This window comes from Mauremys mutica, chromosome 6 (assembly GCF_020497125.1).
Source record: "Mauremys mutica isolate MM-2020 ecotype Southern chromosome 6, ASM2049712v1, whole genome shotgun sequence".
Lineage (NCBI taxonomy): Eukaryota > Metazoa > Chordata > Testudines > Geoemydidae > Mauremys > Mauremys mutica.
In genome coordinates this window covers 122,628,145-122,651,090 of record NC_059077.1, presented here as the reverse complement: position 1 = coordinate 122,651,090, position 22,946 = coordinate 122,628,145, and the positions used below count along the sequence as shown (strand labels likewise).

The 22,946-nt window shown below is 48.4% G+C and overlaps 2 protein-coding genes across 2 annotated transcripts in view; one reads left to right on the top strand and one right to left on the bottom strand.

Moving 5' to 3' along the window:
* The window catches only part of PDE6B (phosphodiesterase 6B), a 44,363-nt gene extending 36,570 nt beyond the window's left edge, over window positions 1-7,793 (bottom strand). Inside the window, exons 1-6 of the mRNA XM_045022344.1 lie at window positions 7,371-7,793; window positions 3,883-4,035; window positions 2,758-2,847; window positions 1,137-1,277; window positions 461-535; window positions 313-377 (exon numbers count right to left, since the gene is read on the bottom strand). Of these exons, the coding sequence (XP_044878279.1) occupies window positions 313-377; window positions 461-535; window positions 1,137-1,277; window positions 2,758-2,847; window positions 3,883-4,035; window positions 7,371-7,793 (947 nt within the window). The remainder of the gene's footprint in view (window positions 1-312; window positions 378-460; window positions 536-1,136; window positions 1,278-2,757; window positions 2,848-3,882; window positions 4,036-7,370) is intronic.
* Window positions 1-22,946, top strand: part of LOC123373351 (purpurin) — a 78,179-nt gene that overhangs the window by 20,485 nt on the left and 34,748 nt on the right. The gene's annotated exons all lie outside the window — the stretch shown is intronic.

The window sequence follows — 22,946 nt, the reverse complement described above, 5'->3', positions numbered from 1 at the left end:
AGGATTGGACAGCTGGTGATGAAGGACTGGGCAGAAGGGGCTAGGAATGGAAAGGTGGACTTGTGTATCTACAGAAGTGGTGACTTTACCTGTGAGTGGGTGCTACCACAGTGTTACAGTGGCCTGCTTGTTACATTCTAATCTGAATTCCTGATGAATAGAAGCAACCAACAATTCCATGTTCCATTGTTCCTTCAGCTGTTCATTAGCTCATGGGAGACCTTCATTTTCAGATACATATCCTATCAGTCTGTGCCACACAGAGGCAATGGAAATAGCTCTAGACGTGGTACTAAAGCTTTGCTTACTCACGGGATAACTTTAATATCTTCCTTTCCATGTAGGATATAATCGACAACTTTGTAAAAGACTATTTCCTACAAAGAAAAAAATCCTGGTTCAAGCTTGTGGTGAGAATAAACAGTTGTGGGATGGGGAGGATACTAGGTCATCCACTTACTCTGCCATCTGGAGTCCGGGGCCCGGAATAAGATGGAACTTCACCCATTAGAACTGGCCACAAGTCAAAAAATTCCTGTTTTAAAAAAAAACCCCAAAACTTTTAATTTTAATACATATAAATACGTGTACCCTTGGTAGGATATAGAAACAGGCAGGGTTCTACTACCAGTATTATAATTTGCCATGCACCTCTACGATGCTCTCTAAATTAAACCAAAACTTATGTTAAAAACAAGACCTATAGCTGAGCTGTCCAGGAGAGGGCTGGACAGCGCTAAACACGGGTTTTGAGGGAAAATCCAGGACTGTGTTGGGGTCGCCCTGCAAGTAAGAACCAAGGCTGGTGGAAGCCAGAGGCTGGCTGGTGTGTGCTGACAGGCTGCTGGGGTCAGAGCTTCTGGACCAGGGCTGTGGTTACACACAGACACTCGGGGTGTGACCAGCATGCTGACAGGCTGTCTGTGAGCCGCCCATGCTGGAAGCTACAACAACAAAGTATTTGTGAGGTGCCCCAGGTTGCAGGGCAGGAGTGATACTGCCCCGCACTGGTCTGGACTGCACCCTGGAATTTCATACACTGTTAGGACAGAAGTTAATGCCAGAAATTGCCCAATTCACATTTAGCAAGCAACCTAAAGACCCTGTGTTATCTTGCCATACACATGAATGCTTACCTTCTGTTTGGTCCTATCCAGAAGGCCCACTGAATATCTATCACAGTTCAAATATGCTCTCACTGTGTAAAAAGCTTTGTGGAACTGCCTTTCGATGTCCGTCAGCTCCTCAAATACCTTATTAGCTGACCACAACAGCACCTGAAGAATAAAACCAAAATCTGTAGACCGCTCCTTCTGGAAAGCTAACTATATGTGAGACAGTATGTGAATAATATTTAGATATCGCAGATTCCTAGAAATGCAACAGTACAGTATTTTAGAGTCTGCTAACTCTGCTTGTTCCAGCTCGGTTAGTAGGGTGCGACTTTTTTCATTGACTTCATTGAGAGCAGCGTTAAGCCAACATTCAGCATTTTGTAAAATCCCACGTTCGAGCTGCGTAATGCAAAATTGAATAGTCTGAAATTAAAGAAATTACCTACTGTTTTAAAATTCACTTAGCAGTGGCAATTGTCTGTTCTGTAAGTAAAATATTTATTACATCCCCCAAACTATATATTAAACTAACATTAAACGTTGCAAAGTTTTCAATTAGAAGGGGGGGAATGCTAGAATTAATGTTGCCTGCACAACCCGTAATTTGGCATATGCACAAGGAGGCCAAATTAGGGTTGCACAGGCAATGTTAATTCTAGCATTTTCAAACTTGAAGATTTTGCAACCTTAAAGTTCTTTTAGGCTAGGAAGTTGCATCCCAAAAATAACTCTTACTCAAAAACCAAAACCCAAGTTCCATCAGGTAGAACCATACCCAACTTGGGTCATCAGCAGAGTTTGGACCTTCAGATTCATAGCACAGACGTCTATGACTTGCCTTAATGGCATAACTAGTAGCAGTAGTAGCCTGTCTTTCTTTCCTCTGTAAACCTCAGAAGGGTGGAGGGGAAGGAGAATGACTCACCCAGTCTTGAGGTGGGGATGACTTTGCCTACAGTAGCACAGCTATTTGCTGACAGTAGAGGAGTGTAGAGACTCATGATTCCTGGGTTCAGTTGCAGGTTTTCAAAGGGACTATACTAGGATATATTCCCCTCCGCCCTTCTCTGTTCTTGCTCCCCTGCTCCTATTAGGGTGACCAGATGTCCCGATTTTATAGGAACAGTCCCGATATTTGGGACTTTTTCTTATATAGGCTGCTATTACCCCCCACCTCTGTCCCGATTTTTCACACTTGTTGTCTGGTCACCCTAGCTCCTATCAACCCCCACTGCTACAGCTAAACCTCCAATATTAATGCATATTAGTTAATCATTAACTGGATAACTTAGCATTACTAAATACTTCAGTTTCTTAGTAATTATGTGTAAATAACATTTTTGTTCAGCTGAATTAGAGAGCAAGTAATGCTAATACTGAGTAATCTCATCAATAAGAATTACTACTAGAATGGACAAATGGTTCTACCACTCAGAAAAACGAATCCCTAATTCTGCCCTCAGCTGTGCACTCAGACGCTTGTACCCATGTGGAGCTTAGTGAATCTGAGAGGGTGGCTAGGCTGGGGCCTTTATCCCTATTTTTCCAGTCAATGAGATATCCGGCCCGGCTGATGGTACAGGAGAAATAGCTCTGAACCTAGACAATGAAACAGTTACTGGGATCTGCCTCTTTATCTTACCTGGCCTCTTCGAGTCTCACAATTGTGAAGATAACTCAAATGATAAATTTTCAGGTTTAAGGACGCAAAATTCAGATACTTCAGGAAAAACTGAAATGGAAAACAGTCAGTGTTGAGTTGAATCAAACAGTGGCCCTGGGGGTACTGGATTTCATAGCACCACTGCAACTACGTTAGTCTGTCGCTCAAACTCACACCAACCAACCCGTGTCAATACTTTGCTTTGTGCTGATATAAGGGGAGGCTTGTTACCAGTGTGACTTGCCCTGGTAATTTATTGAGGTAAGCTGCACCCATGTAAGCCCATTTTACAACATAGCAGTGTCGACAGCAGTGGTTGTCAAACTTGTTTCATTTGCAGACCCCAAACAAATTTTGAATGGAGGGTGTGGACCCCTTTGGACATTCAACCGGTGGTCCGTGGATCCCTACTATAGAAGTTTTAGACCGAAAAGTGACTGAACAGAATTCAGTTATAAATGTTGCATGTGCTTGGCACAGCATTCGACACAGTGTGAGAAAGTATCAGAGGGGTAGCCGTGTTAGTCTGGATCTGTAAAAGCAGCAAAGAGTCCTGTGGCACCTTATAGACTAACAGACGTATTGGAGCATGAGCTTTCGTGAGTGAATGCCCACTTTGTCGGATGCATGCGTGAGAAAGCGTGCTAAACTGTGGGTTTCTGAGGTAATGACAACACTTACAGGTTTAGACCTGTAGGTGGGGCTATACACATGCTTTTGATTGATCAGAAAAACAGAATGCCTTTTCTGGGATCTGAAACTTTATTGTCACAGTCACCTTCCACAGACCCCTAAACATAGTCTGTGGGCTCCCAGGGGTCCACAGACCACAGCTTGAAAACCACTGGTCTACAGTAAGGGAATTGGCACCAGTGTAGCTATGCTATTGCAAACAACCCTAGTCTAGATGAGCCTATATATTATGCATAGTAATATTAGGGTGACCAGATGTCCTGATTTTATAGGGACAGTCCCGATATTTGGGGATTTTTCTTATATAGGTGCCTATTGCAGTCCTGATTTTTCATACTTGCTATCTGGTCACCCTAAGAAAGATACATGCACGATAGAAACTGACCTACACTGGATCTTTTGGACACTTACACTTTCATCGGAGCTGGTGAAGAATGGGCCATTCAGCTTATTAATGGCCATGATCACGGCAACTAGATCTTTTCCATTCATGATGGGAGTTGCAAGGATGTTCCTTGTAGTGTATTGGGTGAGTTCATCAACAAATCTGCTGAACTGAGTGCACTGTTTAAACGAGGGAAAAATGAAAAACAAAGCATAGTCCAAAATGTGTGCAGTCTTAAAGTCAGAAAATCTCCTCGGTGAAGCCACCTAAAGGAAGCTTGGTCTAAAGTATATTTTGAGGCATAGGGAATAGCGTCACGTTAACAAGAATAGAGGTGGTTGAACATGCATTCAGAGTTTATTAAACTCCAATGTTTATTTTCCTACAGTTCTCATGTAACTTGTTTTGGAAAGACCTCACATATTTGAGAGATTTTAGCAGTGTTCCCTATCTAAAAGACTAAGGACCAGGAAATTCTCTCCAGAAAGACTCATAAGTTGCAATCGTGGTAGGTTCATTTTGACTCCAGTTTTAGTCTCCTGCCACCTGACCCACCCCACCCCACCCCACCCCCCAAGCTGCTGAGTACCCACAGCTCCCAGGTGCGGGTCTGTGATCTCCTTTGTCATTTGGACAACCTCCCTGTGAGAACCCCTTTACGTGTCGGTGTGGTCGACTTGCTCCCAGGAGCAGAAGGGTTAGGGAGTGCTATGCCCCCTTCCCTGGGTGCCTGTGGCCAGGGTGGGGAGTGAGCTGAGCCTTCACTCCACTGCCAGTGTGCTGGCTGGAAAAGCCAAGCTGCTGAAGATGGAGAAGTGCTCCTGTGTTTATAACTCAGCAGTAACTTAGTTACTATACTCTGGGGAGCAGAGAATTGTGTGTTAGGATGAAGCAGCATCGTGCTGGGCTCTCATAAACAGGGCCGGCTGCAGACCCCAGCGCGCCAAGCGTCCCGCGGGAGGGGGGGAGGGCAGCAGGTGGCTCCGGTGGACCTCCCACAGGCATGCCTGCGGAGGGTCCGCTGGTCCCGCGGGCTCCGGTGGACCTCCCGCAAACATGCCTGCGGGAGGTCCACCGGAGCCGCGGGACCAGCGGACCCTCCACAGCCACGTCTGTGGGAGGTCCACCGGAGCCGCGGGACCCACGACCGCCAGAGCGCCCCCCGCGGCGTGCCGCCCTGCTTGGGGCGCCGCAAATCCTAGAGCCGCCCCTGCTCATAAATATGGGGCCAGATTGTGTGCCAAGAAAAGGAGCTATTCAGACAGCCCAGGATCACCAGAGTGCTCTGCCAAGCCCCATAAAGGCCACACCCAGTTCCACCTCTGGAACATGGTGGCTGGGGCATGTGTGCTGGGAGTGGATAGCACAGAGCTGGCTCTGCACCACCCAGGGATTCTACTGGAGGAGAATCCCCAGCTGCCCCTCGAGGGCAGGGCAGCCCTAAGTCCCCTTGGCACTGCTCCAGCAGCACTGCCCAGGAATACCCTATATTCATGTTACTGTCTCCCAGCGTCTAAGGCAGGGATACTCAGCCAGAGGCTCGCGAGCCACAAGTGGCTCTTTCATGTGTCGCCTGCGGCTCTTTGCAGCACGTGATATTAAGCCACCGTGTGATTTAAGTATTAACCAATCTAAGTTATTAACCAATCAGGAGGCTTTTTCAATATTGTTAACCAATTGTAGTTGATAAAATAATAATACTTGGTCAGTCATTTTGCTATGAGAATAAGTACATATATAAAAACAATATTTCCCCTGTCATACTGTTTACATTTGAATATATAGTACCATAGTAAATGAAACAATTAATTCACACTACTGTGGCTCTCTTGGGGATCGCTAATTTTGGCTCCTGAACCACTGAGGTCTGGGTATCACTGGTCTAAAATAAAACTGTCTTCTGGACAAAGAAAGGATGCTGGCACGAAGGGATGTGGGGGTGGGGGGAGGGGAGAGAAAAGGTGAAAAAACGTTATGAAGAGCTAGCCAGTGAGATAGCATCTTTTGCTGGAGCTGTGTTCCCCAGTCATCTAGACCAGTGTTTCTCAACAACCGGTCTGTGGACCGGCGCCAGTCCCTGAGATCTCCCAGAAACAGTTCAGGAAGGCAACAAGCCAGTCCCTGGTATCAAAAAGCATGAGAAATACTGATCTAGACAACTTTCTTGAGTCCTCCCAGCCTTCCCTGTGCTACCAGGTAGATAAATGGCATTTCTGCCTGTTGTGTCTACTTCCTTCAGCTGACCTGGTGGCTCTCTCAGCAATGCACTGTAGTTAGGACTGAAAGCAGGAGCCTTGAAGCCCAAATTGTTTCAATAGGCTGCAGTCTGCATTGTAAGCAGCAGTGACCTACACAAACATATTACCCCCAAGCATCAACCCCTACGCTGGCCTTCCACATGATGCTCTTCACCCTCCATGACCAGGACCTACCATGAGTGCACACATTGGGTACAAGGAATGACAATAGTTAAGGTGAAACTTGCCAGAGATGGCGGTTTCTCAGAGGGCTCCCTGCTCTGAAACGCAGAATAGAGAATGATGGCAAATGTGACTGTTAAAATATTACTTTCCTCTGATTTGCTCTTAGTGCAGTGAATGGTTACAAAGCCCCTCCCCCACCCCAGCACTTAACATGCTACCCTGTAAGACAGGGAAACTTTGCTAAGGCATTTGGATATCAGAGTGATGCGCTTTGGCTGAATGGATAGACAGATGGCTGAGTTGTTATGAGAGAACTATATATGAAGTAATCCCAGCTATCATATTTGGGTCACATGGATTATAACTCAGATTAGCCTGCTTCAGTTTGGATTCAGATGCTTCAACTAGGGTATATAATGCTCATATATGAATATATAAGGCTATAAAAATAAAACTCCTTGGCTACAGGTCCCTTAAGAATAGTGAGATGTGTGAGCAAAATTTATATCTCACTGCTTCTGATGAGAGTTCACATATCAGTGCTAAGGATGGCTCAAATCCTTGGCTCACAAAAATATCTCTGAAGAGCAGTAGCCTACACTGGATGGAAGAAACTTGAGCCAGAAAAAATTCCTGGGGTGGTAAAATATTTCTGGACTCTCTCTAAGGGCTTGCAGTTTCTGTGCAGTGCCTCCGGGTGTCGTCAGCGCAGGGTTAGACTGTAGCAAGTGTCTGAGTTACTGCTCTAAAATGACTTTTTTTTTTTACTAGATGAGTTTTCCATTTTGAGCCAATATAAAACGTGACACAAGGCATTGTTCTCAGAGCACACTAACAGTCTGACCATTCAATTATTCATTTATACCCGTGAAATATTTCACACAATACATTGGAAAGTTTTTTTTTTTAAAAGGTGACCATCCCAACCATGTCTTTGGTTTCCAGCCATACCGTTGGTACAGTAAATGAAACTTCTACTGCACTGATTTCTCTTATGCCTGTTCATCATTTTCCTTAACTCTACAAACCCTGATAGAAGGTCTAGTTCTTATGAATCTTCCATTAACAGAGCAAACCAATGGAAAACCTACCTCATTGACATCCTTGATGTTCATAGTTCTCTTGGTTTGAGCAACATGCCCCACGATGCCCATGTCCAAAGGATAGACAATTTCACAATCTGGTGCCACCAAGCATTCGTCCAGTGTGCTGTCTTTCTCGATATTGAAAAGCCTGGTAGCTAGCTCTGGTGTGCCATTCCTTTGCCTGTACATAAAAAGGCTGCAGCGGTCTGCATGGATGAGACCGCTGATTCTTCTTAGAGTCTTGAAAACAACCTTCTCCATGTTAATACTTTCCTGCATGTCTTGGATCAATTCAAAAAGTATCTCGCTCTCCTCTGATGTCTGACTGCTGCTCAGTGGCTCTGGTCTCAGTTTCTTATCAAAGTATTGCTTGGCAAAAGCAGGGTTACCATCGAGAAACTTCTCCACATCATCTTCCTTGATACTCATGGTGAACCTTTTAGATTCCCAGATCTTGGGATATGTTATCCCAGGAATACTGTCTGTTTGAAAAATGTTCCTCCTTCTGGTGTGCTCCCCAAACAAGGAGATCTAATGCTCTGCAATGCTGCCCCTGGGATGGCCAGGGGTTGAGGGCACTTTTGAAGAGTGAATGTCATTAGGAAAGTTATTCCTTAATAATGTTGAAGGTGAGTCCGTGGGAGGACAGGTCTTAAGCAAACAGATTAAATGACCCATACTAAATCTGCAGGTCAATTTTCCCCTTTATCTTACATGCAAACAGAGCTATGTTTTTAGAATATTTAAGAACACCCTCACTTTTCCCTGGATGGCACAGACGTATCCGTCTTCCTGAAATGGTTATGTTGGTTTTTCTCTTTCTGGTAGACCTCTCTAACACTGAAATAAGCTCTTTAGATTCTAATTAAATATACACTGCTCAGGTCTAATCCCTGGCTAACAAGGTGCATATCTTATTATTCCTGTGCTCGTAGAAGATCTGAGGGGAAACAGACTTCAGTGAACGTTCAATCTGTCAGTGAATCTGTTTAGCTTGAATATAAAAGGCTTGGCATAACATGGTGACAAGACCCCTATGTTTACTGGCCACTGTCTTTTTTTTTTCCTCTACTAAGACTAGAGATAAGTGATCCTAAAAACAACTGGAGGTTTGATTCTGATCAGATAAGAGCCTGGATTCCCTAGCAAATTGGATCCCAACTACACCAGCCATTTGTCACTGAAAGTGAGTGGCAGATTGGGCCAACTCTCTTTGTAGGAAACACAGACTGTTCTGCTGCTGGCTGAGACAGAAATGACTCCTGTGTAGAGCTGTGTAATCTGCATGTCGATAGGCTTGTGGATCTTCGTCTCTTACGAAATCAGGGATGCTGTTTTTCTTCTATAGCAACAGTCTAGCTGCACTATTACTAAGCCAGTAGTGTAGAGCAGGCTTTATAACATCGGAAAGGTGCCTGAGCCCTGTCTACGCTAGGACTCACATCATCATTGCCATGTGTGCAGATCATAGAATCATAGAATATTAGGGTTGGAAGGGACCTCGGGAGGTCATCTAGTCCAACCCCCTGCTCAAAGCAGGACCAATTCCCAACTAAATCATCCCAGCCAGGGCTTTGTCAAGCCTGACCTTAAAAATCTCTAAGGAAGGAGATTTGACCACCTCCCTAGGGAACCCAGTCCAGTGTTTCACAACTCTCTGAGTGAAAAAGTTTTTCCTAATATCCAACCTAAACCTCCCCCACTGCAACTTGAGACCATTACTCCTTGTTCTGTCATCAGGTACCACTGAGAACAGTCTAGATCCATCCTCTTTGGAACCCCCTTTCAGGTAGTTGAAAGCAGCTATCAAATCCTCCCTCATTCTTCTCTTCTGCAGACTAAACAATCCCAGTTCCCTCAGCCGCTCCTCATAAGTCATGTGCTCTAGCTCCCTAATCGTTTTTGTTGCCTCCGCTGGACTCTTTCCAATTTATCCACATCCTTCTTGTAGTGTGGGGCCCAAAACTGGACACAGTACTCCAAATGAGGCCTCACCAGTGCTGAATAGAGGGGAATGATCACATCCCTCGATCTGCTGGCAATGCCCTTACTTGTACAGCCCAAAATGCCATTAGCCTTCTTGGCAACAAGGGCACACTGTTGACTCATATCCAGCTTCTCGTCCACTGTAACCCCTAGGTCCTTTTCTGCAGAAAAATGCCTTGTTAATGACAATGGATGTAATATGGATAGGGCAGATCTTGAATTGGAACCTATATTAAATGGGGAGCCACTACAGAGAGTGGAGAACCAGAGTGACATGCTCACAATGGCCTCTTGCTAAACAGGAGGACCACCATGCTTTGGAGCAGATGGAGCATTTCAGGTTGTGCGGTATCATTTTTATGGGAGTTGAACTATGCAAGCCTGGATGTCATGACTGCATGGTTGCTTCAGCTAGGTCTCTGCCAGATGGAGCCAAATCTTTCAGCCAGTTAGAAAGGGAAATTTTTAATTTTTTGTTGCCATGACTATTTGCATACAGGGCCGGCTCCAGACCCCAGCGCGCCAAGCAGGCGCGTGGGGCGGCATTGTCCTGGCAGGGCGGCATTTGGCTCCGGCGGACCTTCTGCAGTCATGCCTGCGGGAGGTCCACCGGAGCCCCAGGACGAGCGGACCTGCCGCAGGCATGACTGCGGAGGGTCCCCTCTTCCCGCGGCTCCGCTTGAGCTCCCGCAGGCATGACTGCGGTGGGTGCGCTGGTCCCGCGGCTCGGACGGAGCTCCCGCAGGCATGCCTGCGGATGCTCCACCAGAGCCGCGGGACCACGGGACCATCCGCAGGCACTTCTGCCCTGGCCGCGGGACCGGGGAAGGGCGGTGCAAGCGGCGTGGTGCGCTGCCCTGCTTGGGGCGGCGGAATTTCTAGAGCCGCCCCTGTTTGCATACAGTGGTACCAAGGAATCAAAAAGATCCAGAGGCTGTAGACCAGCTTAATTTGAGGCCAAATGCTATCCCCAGTGGGGAATGTCACCAAAAGCAAGTTAATCAAAGCACTCCCCTCTTCCTACCAATGTCCGCTCAGTCATGCCTAGTTCAGCTTCAGCCTGGCGCTCTTCAGGCCGGTGCCAGTTTTAGTTGGCCATTGAGAAGGCTGTGAGATGGGCTGTTAGGTTTAAACTAAGGTAAAGTTAGAGCTTGATTTATTAAGGGGGGCGGCTGTTTCATCGCCCCTCCTAAGGGTGTCACTTAAATGTTTGACTAGCTCTCGTTGGATGTCAGAGTGTAAATAAGTCTGTAGGGTGAGTGTGAGCAAGATACATGGACAAATGGAAATATTTTATCCAGCAAATCTTTGTTACTTATTAAACCAATGATATTGATCTTGACTCTCTTGAGTCTCTGGATTTTCTTCTCTTCAAAGATCATAAAATCAAATATGAGGGACAGAGAAACTCTTGCCGTAAGTAATAGTTTTGATATTGGGATTCTCAGCTTACATATATTAAGAAGACATTTAGCAGTGGAATTTATTCTGTTGTGTTTGTACAGTGCCTGGTTCATGACTGAGGCTTCTATGTATGACTGCAATACCACTAATAAATGAAGCAGGGATACTGAAATTTCCATTAGAAACTCGATCCAATTGGCATTCCAATGGGATCTCATTATGGGCGCCCTGGCTGAGATGTGTCTGGGCCAGACATGATGTAAACTGTTTTGTCTTGTGTGACTTCTCTAATACTTTCTATTGGCTACTGTGTGTTAAACTTTATGCAGCTTGTCCTTAAAACAAAGCAGCCTACACCATGTGTGTGAGGGAAGACTAAAGGAACCACGTCAGGGTCGGATTAACCTTTTGTGGGCCTGGCGCCAAACATATTTGTGGCTCCCATGGGGGCAATGGAGCATGGCGTGGTGGTGGGGGGGGTCGGTTCCTGGAGTGAGGGGCCAGCCAGGAGCATGGCATGGCAGGGACGGCCCCGCTCTGCCCAGCCCAGTGCAAGGGCACTATTTACAAACCGGCAGTTGCCAGATGCACAGTGGCCTGCCCGGCCCTGCGCTGCCACCATGTCCCTTCCCCTCGGGGATGGGCCAGTGCCGCCCCACACAGCCCCCTCACCCAACACCAGAACACACACACACACACACACACACACACACACACGATTTCCTGTGGCCAGAGGCCCCCCCCCGACCTGCTATGCCCAGCGCCCCACCCAGACTGGGCCACAAATGCACAGCGCCCCGCACACCCCCACCACTGCCCACCGTCTCCCTGCCCAGAGCCCCCACATAGCACCCCCACTCCCTAGTGCCCCAACGTACAGAGATCTTCCCCGCCCCCTTACAGCCCAGCACACCCCCCTCCAGGCCCTCCAGAGACCCACTCCCCCACGCCCTGCCTCCTGGCCGCATTCCCCGGCCCTGCTGGGAGGTGACTGTGGTTGCCAGGCTGAGCCGGCAGTGCCGGGGAATTGCTCTGGCCCCTTGGGAGTGGCGCAATCAGCCAAGCCAGGGCCTGCCCTGGCCAGGCTCCCTCAGGACCAACTTGCCTGGAGCAGCCCAGCCAAGCCCCCCACAGTGTCTCCCCCACTCCAAACTGACCGAGACTGGCCAGGCTTCTGCACCAGTCCCAGGCGGCTCAGCTCTGGGGAGACAGGCAGGGCCCCACAGGTGGTGGGAAGCAGAGACTGCCTGGAGCCGGAAGTGCACTGGGGTCCGGCCAGGGGGCAGAGAGAAGCCAGCGGATGGGGCCAGAGAGTGGAGAGGAGCCCCCGGCCGGAGGGCAGGCTGAGAGGAGCAAGTGGGGCGGGGGGAAGCCAGCAGGCTGGCGGGGTCTCAGGGCGCAGCGCAAGCAGAGCAGGCCGGGGCTCCTTCTGAGCATGGGCCTGGCACCACTGGCACCATTGTAAACCCGGCACTAAACCACATTACTTCCATGCAAAGGGGACAGAAATGGTGAAGTAGAAGACTCTTCAGAAACAAGTAAATTAAGATGTCAGACTTCCAGAACGGAATTATCAGGAACATCCATGAACGCTCTGGAAAGAAACACTGGTCGAACTGGGTTAGGGTGGGGGGTCTGGAGAGGAAGCAGAGAGGCGGCCTGAGTAAACCCATTGGGGGCAGCATGAGGAGGAATGAGAGAGTTGCACACAAGATACTGATCATGGAGTTAAGGCGGCAGGCGGGGGTGTACAAAATTTTTCAGTAAATACTAAATTCACAAAAAATGCATTTTTGTGAATTTGGGTAGAATTTTGCTGAAAAAAAATGGAGGAAAACATTTGAAAAGTCCATATTTTGTTTTGGCCATCTCCATTTTTTTTTTTTATTTAAAAGCTTTTGGCAAGAAATGAAAAAACCCAAACCAAACTGAATGTTTTTCAGATTTTTCTTTTTGATTTTGCCCCTGAACAAAAAAAATCATTTATTCACTTAGCTCTACTTGCAAGTGCTTCTCATGTCCTTGCAGGAAACAAATTGCAGAACTTCTAACGTTAGAAACCAGGAGATGTGGAGCCAGATACATGTGAGAATGCCGGTATCCGCATAAAAGCATTAGACTGAAATTTTATAAACTGATCTCTTGGAGGGTGGGGCCTGTAATGTGAGACGGTAGGGGGCAGTTACCCCACCCCTAGGGGAAAAGGGAGGCTGACTGGGGAGGCAGCCAGAGCTGTGGCCACACCCAATCAGACCACAGTTGGCCCTGATATGAGGGCTAAGGAAGGTGCTGGGTCAGTCTCACTCCAGCCTTGGAGTGGGAAGGGCTTAGCTGCCTGGGAGCACAGGGTACCAGAAGCAGAGCCGGGCTGGGGAAGGGCAAGAGGACCTGGGGAGCTCCAGCCTGGCAACTCCCCAGGCTGAGGCCTTGTTAAGGCCTAGGGAGGTACAGCCTGGGGATAGGCTAGAGTGACCAGATGTCTTGATTTTATAGGGACAGTCCTGATATTTGGAGCTTTTTCTTATATAGACACCTATTACCCCCCACCCCTTTCCCGATTTTTCACACATGCTATCTGCTCACTCTAGGATAGGCAGAGGCAGCTGGTCCAACCCCCTTGCCAGTGATGAGTGGCCATTACAGACGGCAGTCTGCCCCAGTGAGCGGGGGCTAGATGACGACTGGCAGTAGCCACTGAGGCAAGGTGGGGATAGGGGGTTGGGGGTTCCCCTGGGAGGGGAGACCCAGAGTGTGGGGGTACTGCTGTGGGCAGAACCCCAAAGTAAAGGGCACTGGGGTCTGGGAAGGACATGGGGGGCTTGAGCCAGGAGAGACACTGGCCAGCGGGAGATGCTCCGAGTGCTGGATTTGAGCTAATTCCCAGATGACCAGCAGGAGGTGCCGTGGCGGTAAGTGCTTGATCTGCTACAGAGACCCTCTTGAGAAAATGTCAAATTTGTATTGCAAACTCTAGCCCGGGACCTCAACTGGCACAGCAATTTTTGAACAGATCTGATTATACTTTAAGTGCCTTAAAAATGAATTTCAACTGAGCAGCCATAATTATGGTGTGGCTAGCTGCTCCCCCATGAATGTGCCATGAGATAAAAATGGAAGGTGCTTGAGCTATTTTGGAGGTTTACTTGTGCACATGTGGGGGATCACAAAGTGAAATGCCTGGGAACAATAGCCCCATTGGCTCAGAGAACTGAATCCCTCCAGTTCTAACACTGCCACTTTTAAAAGATTGTCCCCTGCCAAGGCAAACCTGTTGCATGGCAAGATGACAATGCAGGTAATGCCACAGTGAGATGCATTTTCAGGTCACTCTGTGGGTCTTGGTCCAAGAGAAGCTACAAATCCCCACCCTTTCTACAGGAAGGTTCATGGCAGGTACTTGCTCCAACCTCTGCCAGCTCTCAGGGTGCTTTTGCTTCCCCCGCTTTCACGGGATCAGCACCTTCCCTGTCCTTTTCTTAACCAAGAGATTGAGGCAAGAAATGACGAACCTGATTAAGCATAATCTTCAAACTATGCTGCATTGACACCTCCAGCTCAGTCATACGCTAGCTATATTGACATAACAGAACTGCAGCTTATCCACCAGTTACTTGGTAAGTCATACAACTTGCCTTATCCAAGCATAATACTGCTAGGTTCTCATGTCTTGTGTGGACCTGTGCATATTCAGTGGACTTCTATCCTTGCTGTGCCCTGGCAATCTTATACCTCCTGACTTTGGCATCTCCTAATTTACTGGTAACCCAGTTGATGCTTTTGTAGCCTTCTGCATTTTTTGTTATTTTAAATGGAGGATCAGTCATTAAAAGTTAGGTTCTTCATTCAGCGGCCTCAGACAGTACCCTATAGGCTGATGTTCCCTCCATTTCCTCATCAGAACCTTTAGATGGCGCAATAACATAAATCTCTTGAGATCCTGTCTTAATCTCATTTGCTAAGGAACTTTCACTCAAAGTTCCTGAGTCCTGCAGTATTAGGCTTTCTGGCATTGCTTTTGCAATTCACAAAGAATGCAGTCATCCTGAATGCAACTTGCTGAAGGTGTCAGGGTGACTCTCATTCCAACATCACAATTGCAGAGATCAGCTGAGGATGTGTTCTGCCATGAGGCAGTCACGGAATTGGCTGAGGAATCCACCTCTTGCTGTGACAAGCAGAATAGTGCTTGGAGGAGTTGTTGATCAGGTCAACACTATAGTAAGCCGAAATCTCTTGGCATAATACATCTGATTTCAACAGAGTTACCTCAGCAGAGAATTTGACCGAAGGCTCAGTTTTGTTTGGAATATACCTTATTCAGATTTGTTTCTATCAATGGTAACATTGTACTCACGAGGCTAGCCCTCCAAGCCCTGCTCTATGGCACTTGAGCAAACCAATTACGTAAACTTCCATCTCTGATTCTGGCAGTACTGAAGTGTCTGCTATTGATTTCTATCTTCTTTTCACTGAGCCATACAACTACAGTTCTCCAAGTCTAAAGGCTGTAATCACCTTAACAACTTCCTACTTGCTGCTCCATTCACTAATAGCAAATGTCTTCCCAATGCCCAATGGCTGAATGAGCTGACATGTTGCAGCTCAAGAGCACACCTTTGACCAATTAGTATCAAAATCCTCACAGGTACGCTATACCCAAGTAAGAGACATCTTCTCTGAGCGAGAGTAATTTGAAGGTTCCTCCTCGCATCAGCAGTAGGTGGCCACAAGCTCTTAATTTTGGCAGGGATGCTGCTTGTTTTTAATGATTACAGTGGAGTGGCCCAGGTGTGGTAATATCTGCAAGTCTGACAGGAAGAGCATGCTGCTCTTTCACCTGGCTATCTCAAGTGCTCTTAGCTACACAGACCTCAACTCTCCAACTGAAATTATTCAGAAAGGTAAATACGCAGCCAAGTTAAAAAATGAGAAGGGGAACCAGAAACATTGGTTGAAACAGGTGCCATCTCCTCCTGAAAGTACTGATCTGGACCAGAAAAAGTGCAGGGGAACCGTTATCTAAAAAATGACATGAAAAGAACATTATGTCAAGCTAAGGAGATCCAGAACTGACGTTGCCCATGCAAGTTTAACTTGTCCCCTTTGTGAATATGCAGCATGAGACAATATTTCTCCCCACAGGCCCCCTGCCTCAATCAGTGCACAGGATGCTCATGGGCTCACTGCAGGGGTACCTATTCACTATTTTTCTCTTCATTCAATGTGGCCGCCCATGCAATATTTACTGTACAACATCCAAATCCTGCACCGAGTGTCGAATTGCTCATTTCCCCGGCCTCCTCTTTGCTGCTCATCACAAAACCTCTTAAATTCACTAGGAAGCACTATCGTCACAATGCCCCTGTGAGGGGGCTTTATCCCAACATTGCCAATTCTTGCAACCTTCTTTCACGAGTGACAGGATTTTGGCTGGGGTGAGGAGTCTGTATCTCTGGGCAAAGCACCAGCCCACAAGTAAATATGAGCCTTAAGGGTATGTGTGGGGGGGGGACCTCCTGGATTGGCTGCCTGCCTCATTTGCCTGCCTCCTCCTGGGGCAGAACAACAAATCAGAGCTTCTGTAGGAAGAACTCTGTATCCACCCCGCCTCTGCCCCTGCCCATTTCCCTCAGACAAAAGCCCTCTCAAGAGGGATGGGGGGGGGAATGGAAAGAGTCAGCAGCTCGGGTGCTCCTCCCCCTCTTCCCCTACCCTCCTATGAGTAATGGGCTGGCTCCTCCCCTGCCCCCTTTTAGGCTAAGTGTTGCAAAGGGGTGGGGGGAGCCCTGGGAGATGCCCATCCCAGCATGGAAGGGGGGGAGGGGACCCTGCTGCATCCCCCCCAGCCCTGGGAGAGGTGGGTGAAGAGCTCCAGGAGGAGCAGAGGTGAGGGTGGGAGACTGGATTAATTTGGAGGTTGGGGGGCAAAATTAATTGCTGATCTGGGGGCGAGAATACCTGCGGCAGGGGCTTAAATAGCTTTGCCCAATAAATTTGGGTGAGTGGGCAACACTAATTGTCATACAAATAGTGAAGGTGGGCGGGGGGAGTTAAACAGCAAAAGGCAGATAAAAAAGGTATGTTTCGGGGGGGTCCAACTCATGGGTTTTGATCCCTTGAAGTTGGCCATACTGTTACCCCCATTATACAGACAGGGAACTGAGGCAGAGACAGTAAGGCCGGCTTGAGAAGTGCTCAGCTTGAGAAGCCAGGGGCCTGACTTGTTCCGTTTTACAGGCCGTAGCATTTTCTAGCACTCTGCGTGTGCAGAGTAGAGCTCCAGCCCCTTGGACCGCAGGGGCACTTGAGTGTTCAGTCTTACAGCAAATCAGACCCCAAATTGGGTCCTTGGGAAAAGGAGGAGCACAGTCAACTGTGCACTTTAAGTGACTTGCCCAGCATCACCTAGGAACTCTGTGGCAGCAGCAGAGAGAATCAAGTTCTCCAGGCTGGATTTAAATTGGCTTAACCGTGAGACCCTCCCTTCTTCTTGTGGTCTCTGGCCTCACTCACTAGCCACCTACTGTATGCAATAAATGAGGCAGGAAATCCTGTGGCAGGGTGGGGAATAGTATTTGATGATGTAATTAAAGACGGTATCATAATGGATATATGGGCAAAGGGATTGAATTAAGGTTGCAGAAGCAAATTCTGGTACTTCCTAATTCCTGAGTGCTTGACTTGGTGATCTTAATAATCCTAATGCCATGGGGAGGTGGGGGGGAGAGCATGTGTGTGTATAATTTGCTAGCATTTTTAAAAGGAAATTCCAGCATGTGGACTATACTAACCTCCCCATGGGTCACCAGCACAATTATAGATAGCTCTAGCCACAGCCCAGACCAGCCCCACTTGATCTGAGTAACTTGCAGCAATAGCAGGCTGTTATCCATGTCCTGCCAGTAGAGCGGGATGAGAACACTCTGCTTTCAGTAGATCTCACAGCTATTTCATAGACAGCAAAAGAAGGTTGAGACTTGGAATCCTGGGTTCTAGACCACATTCTGGAGGGGAGTGTTCTCTAGTGGTTATGGACCCATCTGCCCCATGCCCTTTTACCACCATTCCCTGCTCATCACTGTTCTGCATTCAAATCAGGCAGCTTCCTCCTCCTGCCACATCCTGCCTGGCTGCCAGCAGCAGGAGCACTGAGAGGAAGAAAAGCGATGGTGCTCTCAGTTTCAGGGCCTGGCAGCAGATTGAGGAACAGTCCTTTTCAGCCTCTGTCCCCTCGAGATGGAGCATGCACAATGCAGATGGAACCTTCGGAGAATTTAGTTGCCACACTCAAACCTCCACTGAGCATGTCCAAACTGCAAGTTCTCAGAGGCTTAACTTAATTCAGTCTAAGTGAATTTTCACAGGATCAGCAAAAAGCACATCCCTGACACTAGGTGTAATGCGTGCAAAATGCTTTATATTCTGGGCAAATCACATTTTTCCCTAACGTTCTCTGAAATGGCTACACTGTTTTAGGTGACTCTTTCCATAAAATGTTACCTGTGTGGGCTGAGAATTCCCATGCTGAGGGCCTGCCTCAGGACGAAGCTTTCAAAGATAAAAGCCACTTGAAACAAGGTCTTTATAATGGGAAGTGTCGGGCAACCTTATCTATAGGCACCACTACCAGCTCTGCATACAATACAGGCTGCTACCAAACACATACCTTGTGGTAAAATGGGTGCCAGGGTAGGTGGCTTTCAGGCTGAAATCAGGAAGGCAAATGCTTAGAGGTATGAAGGGAAAGTTTGTGTAGGACCAAGCTCTAGGAAACAGCTAACATCCTGGCGAAAGGGGTGCAGTGTCTGTCTGGTGTAGGTATTTCTAGGACGTTTATCACAGTGCTCAGGGCCAAAACCAAAATAGCATCACTGTCTCCCAGCCACAGGAGCTCTCACTACTATGTTGTAAACAACTGCTTGCTTCTGGGTACCGGGCAGGCTTTTGCAAAAAGGTGCATCTTGAAATGTGCTCTGAACTCACCCAGGCTCGGTCTTCACGTCTCTCCATGGGAGGCCCTCTGCTGGGAGTGCCTCATTTCTCACTGCAGAGTGCTTCACCCAGGGCACTGCTGGCTGCTTTGCCCAGAGGAGCGCAACTGTTACAATGGGTCATGAAAAAATGTAAGGCCTTGTGGTGGGGTGTCCACTCCACACAGGAGTGGGTGGAGTTAAGGTGGCTAGGTAGGCCTGTTGACTCCACAGGCTGTACCTGGAGGAAGAGCCAGGGAGCAGGGAATTGATGGCAAGCAGGTTCACCCAAGGAGGAACAGGAGGGGCCAGGAAGCTGGGAACAGATGGGAGCAGCTGCTGGGAAGGGACAGTCACTCCCTGGGGAAAGGGAGGAGGGTTTGGAGCTGGTGCGCCCAGGGAAAGGGGTGGGGGAACCCGGTGTGGGAGTGTTGGTGGCACCAGGCATGGCCCAGTGTTGACAGAGGGGTGGAAAATGACAGTGCCAATGAAGGCTCCCTGTATTAGGCCTCTGCTTGTCTGAACCGCTTCCATGTTTAAACTTTAATTAACCCCACAGGCTAGATGGAAAGAATGGAATGTGTGGCAACTAGTTATCAGTACCAGGAGGCAATTATACAGCCTGCTTGCACCTGGCTAAAGGGAGTGAAACAGAATGACCGGTCAAGAAAAGTTACTAACGAGATAATATTTTTTTGCCAAGTATGATCTAACCTGTTTAGAGTAATTGCTGCTTCATAATGTGCTTGATGTATGGGAACTAGAAAGGAGGGAGAAAAGGGGGAGGGAGGGGGGAGCTGGGCATTGGGGGTAATAGACATGCTTAGCTAAGATCATGTATAAAGACAGAGAGCTGCTTGTCTGGGGTGTGCTTGATCTGAGACCTTTCTGTGTCTCCAAGCATCCTGCGCTTTGAGATCTCAAATAAACTTTTTTTGCTTCTCCACCCTGGTGTGTCTAATTGGAGCGAGGCACTCCGGGCAACGAATCACTGTTGCTGTAGCCTCAGGCCTTTTTGTGCCGGCAACAGTTTTGGCGTCCCTGGGTGGGCTTGAGGCTAAATTTAGCCTTGCCCGGACCCCTCCTGGAGGTCGACGGATTGCGGCGACGACCGATGCCTAGCGCGCACCGGTGACTTCATCGGGGGCCTCGGCGGAGACGCGGTGTGGTCGACCCCGGAGGGCACTACGGTGCAACGCGCTCAGATAGTGGAGAAGCAGCTACGGGCGACGGTGGGGAACCGGTGTACCCTTAGAATGCATTCTGATGAATTGGAAAGTGTTTGAAAAAGATCCATTGACTAAAAGTAAACTGAAAAGATTCTGTACAGTAAACTGGCCTCAGTATCAGCTAGAGGGCCAGGAAAGGTGGCCACCGGAGGGATCACTTAATTACAACACGATCCTTCAATTAGCTTTGTTTTGTCAGCGAATGAATAAGTGGAATGAATTTATGTATGCACAGTTGTTTATGTTGTTGAGAGATAGGTCAGATCTGTTGCAAGAGTGTAATCTGACTCCGACAGGCTCGGCAGTCACTGTTGTTAGTTCCCCGAACCCCTCCCCGGTTGTAATGGCAGAGTCGGTGTCCCCTTCGGCTCCTACACCCCCACCGTATAAAGACCAGGTGCCTCAGGTTTCAGAGATTGCTCCTTCAGTGGGATTTTATCCGTTGATTACTGAGACTGTGGTGGCTCGCCCGGGAGCGGAGGGGCGCCGGGCCACTACTATGCTAGTTTACTCACATGTGCCTTTTAACCCAGTGGACTTAGCAGCCTTTAAGGCACAGGCAGGGAAATTCTCCACGAATCCCAGCAAGTTTATTTCAGTTTTTGAGGGATGTTTTGCCAGTCACAAGCCTGACTGGGATGACTGTAATATCCTTATGAGGACCCTGTTGTCTGAAGTGGAGAGGAATCAGGTTATAGCTAAGGCAAGAGAAGGAAAAAAGGCAAGTGAAGATGATAGTTGCAGCAGTACAGGCCAGTGACAAGAGAAAGTTTCAGGAAGGAGGTGGAAGGGGCCGGAGGATGAGAGGTCGTGGACGTGGGCGCCCTGGCTCACAGGAAAGGCGTTTAGGTCGCAATCAGTGTGCCATATGCCGGAAGGAGGGACACTGGAAAAATGAGTGCCCCGAGAGGGAAGATACCCCTATGATGGCAGCAGAGAATCAAGACTAGGGGTGTCAGGAGAGACGGACTATCCTGCCCCCGGAACCCCGAGTAAAAATGCGGGTGGGAAATTCTGAAATAGACTTTTTAGTAGACTCTGGAGCAGCTCGAACCGCTGTAAATCAACCCCTCCAGCTGCCCGTGGCAGATTCCCTCACTGTGGTCGGCGCTACAGGAAAAGGAATCAAATGTCCAGTGTATGCCCCAGCAGAATGTGCTTTGGGAGACAAAACTCTCTCCCACAAGCTGGTTTACCTCCCCGACTGCCCAACGCCTCTACTGGGACGGGATCTGCTTTGTCGCTTAGGTGCCACCCTGCACTTCACCCAAGATGAAATCACCCTCACCTTGCCCCCAGAGAATGCCTGGATAATGACTCTTGCAGTTAAGCCCTCAGCCATGCAAGCCCCAGAGTGGAGCCAGTGGGAGGACCAGGTTTTTCCTTTAGTATGGGCATCGGGGGTCCCAGGAAAGGCAGCACATCACACCCCCATTAAGGTTCAGCTCCTGCCAGGAAAAGGTCCGGTGCGGATCAAGCAGTATCCGATCAAGAGGGAGGCCAGAGAAGGGCTGCAGGAAACTATAAATCAGTTTCTGAAGTACGGGGTACTGCGAGAAAGCCAGTCAGCCTGGAACACCCCCATCCTGCCTGTTCGAAAGCCCAATGGCACCTATCGGCTGGTCCAGGACCTGAGGGCAGTTAATGAACGGGTTAAGACTCTGCTGGACTGTGTTAGCACAGGAATTTAAGAACTCCCCTACGCTTTTCGGCCAGGCTCTGGCCAAAGACCTGGAGGAGTGGAATACTCCGGACGGGATTCTCCTCCTGCAGTATGTGGACGACCTGTTAATAGGGGCGGTGGGATTAACCCCTTGCCTCCACGCCACTGTGAGCCTCCTGAACTTTGTTGGACTCAGAGGATACCGGGTAGCTCAGAGCAAGGCTCAAATTGCCCTCTCAGAAGTACAGTACTTAGGATTTCACATAAGACAGGAGGAGAGACAGCTTTCAAACGAGAGGAAGGAAGCAATCTGTCAAATTCCTGTCCCAAGCAATCGTAAACAGCTCAGGGCTTTTCTGGGCATGGCAGGCTTTTGCAGAATATGGATCCCAGAGTTCGGACTGTGGGCTAAGCCCTTGTATGAATGTGTTAAGGGAATGGATCACGACCCCTTTCACTGGTCCTCAGAAGCTGACAAGGCATTTAAAGTATTAAAGAGAAAGCTAATGGTAGCCCCAGCACTCGGTCTCCCAGACATCTTTAAGCCGTTTCAACTGTATGTGCATGAAAGAAAAGGAGTAGCCCTGGGAGTGCTTACTCAATTATTAGGCACTTGGAAACATCCTGTGGCATATTTCTCTAAACAACCGGATCAAGTTGCCAAGGGGTGGCCAGCTTGCTTGCGAGCTGTCGCGGCAACTGCCCTAGTGCTTGGTGAAGCAGAGAAACTGACTTTGGGGGGGACTGTGCAGGTGTATACCCCTCATATGGTTCAAGCCCTGCTGGACACTAAGGGTGGTCTCTGGCTCACGCAAGCTCGGGTAGCTCGGTACCAGGCTAAACTCAGGGAAAAATCCTCCTACCTAAAAGCCTAATACGGCCAGTACTACAGAAACTACATCAGACCACTCACGCTGGAAGGGAGGCTTTCACCCAGCTTATGAATAAGTATTTTCTAACCTCTGGATTAAGACCCCTGGCTTCCCAGGTACAGGCTGAGTGTTTAGTCTGTCAAAAGAACAACCCTCGACCAGGAGTGTCAGTGCCACCAGCCACTCTGGAACCTACCCCAGGGCCAGGATTGGTGTGGCAAGTAGACTTCACTGAATTCCCCCAAACCCAAGGGTTCAGGTACCTCCTCGTCATGGTGGATCGATTCAGCGGATGGCCTGAAGCCTTCCCATGCCGAAACAACACTGCCAGAACAGTGGCTCTCAAGTTTGTCAAGGAAATCATTCCTCGCTTTGGACTCCCCCAGTGGATGGAATCTGACAATGGAACACACTTCACATCGCAAGTTATTCAGGGGATTTCGGATGTTCTACAGATC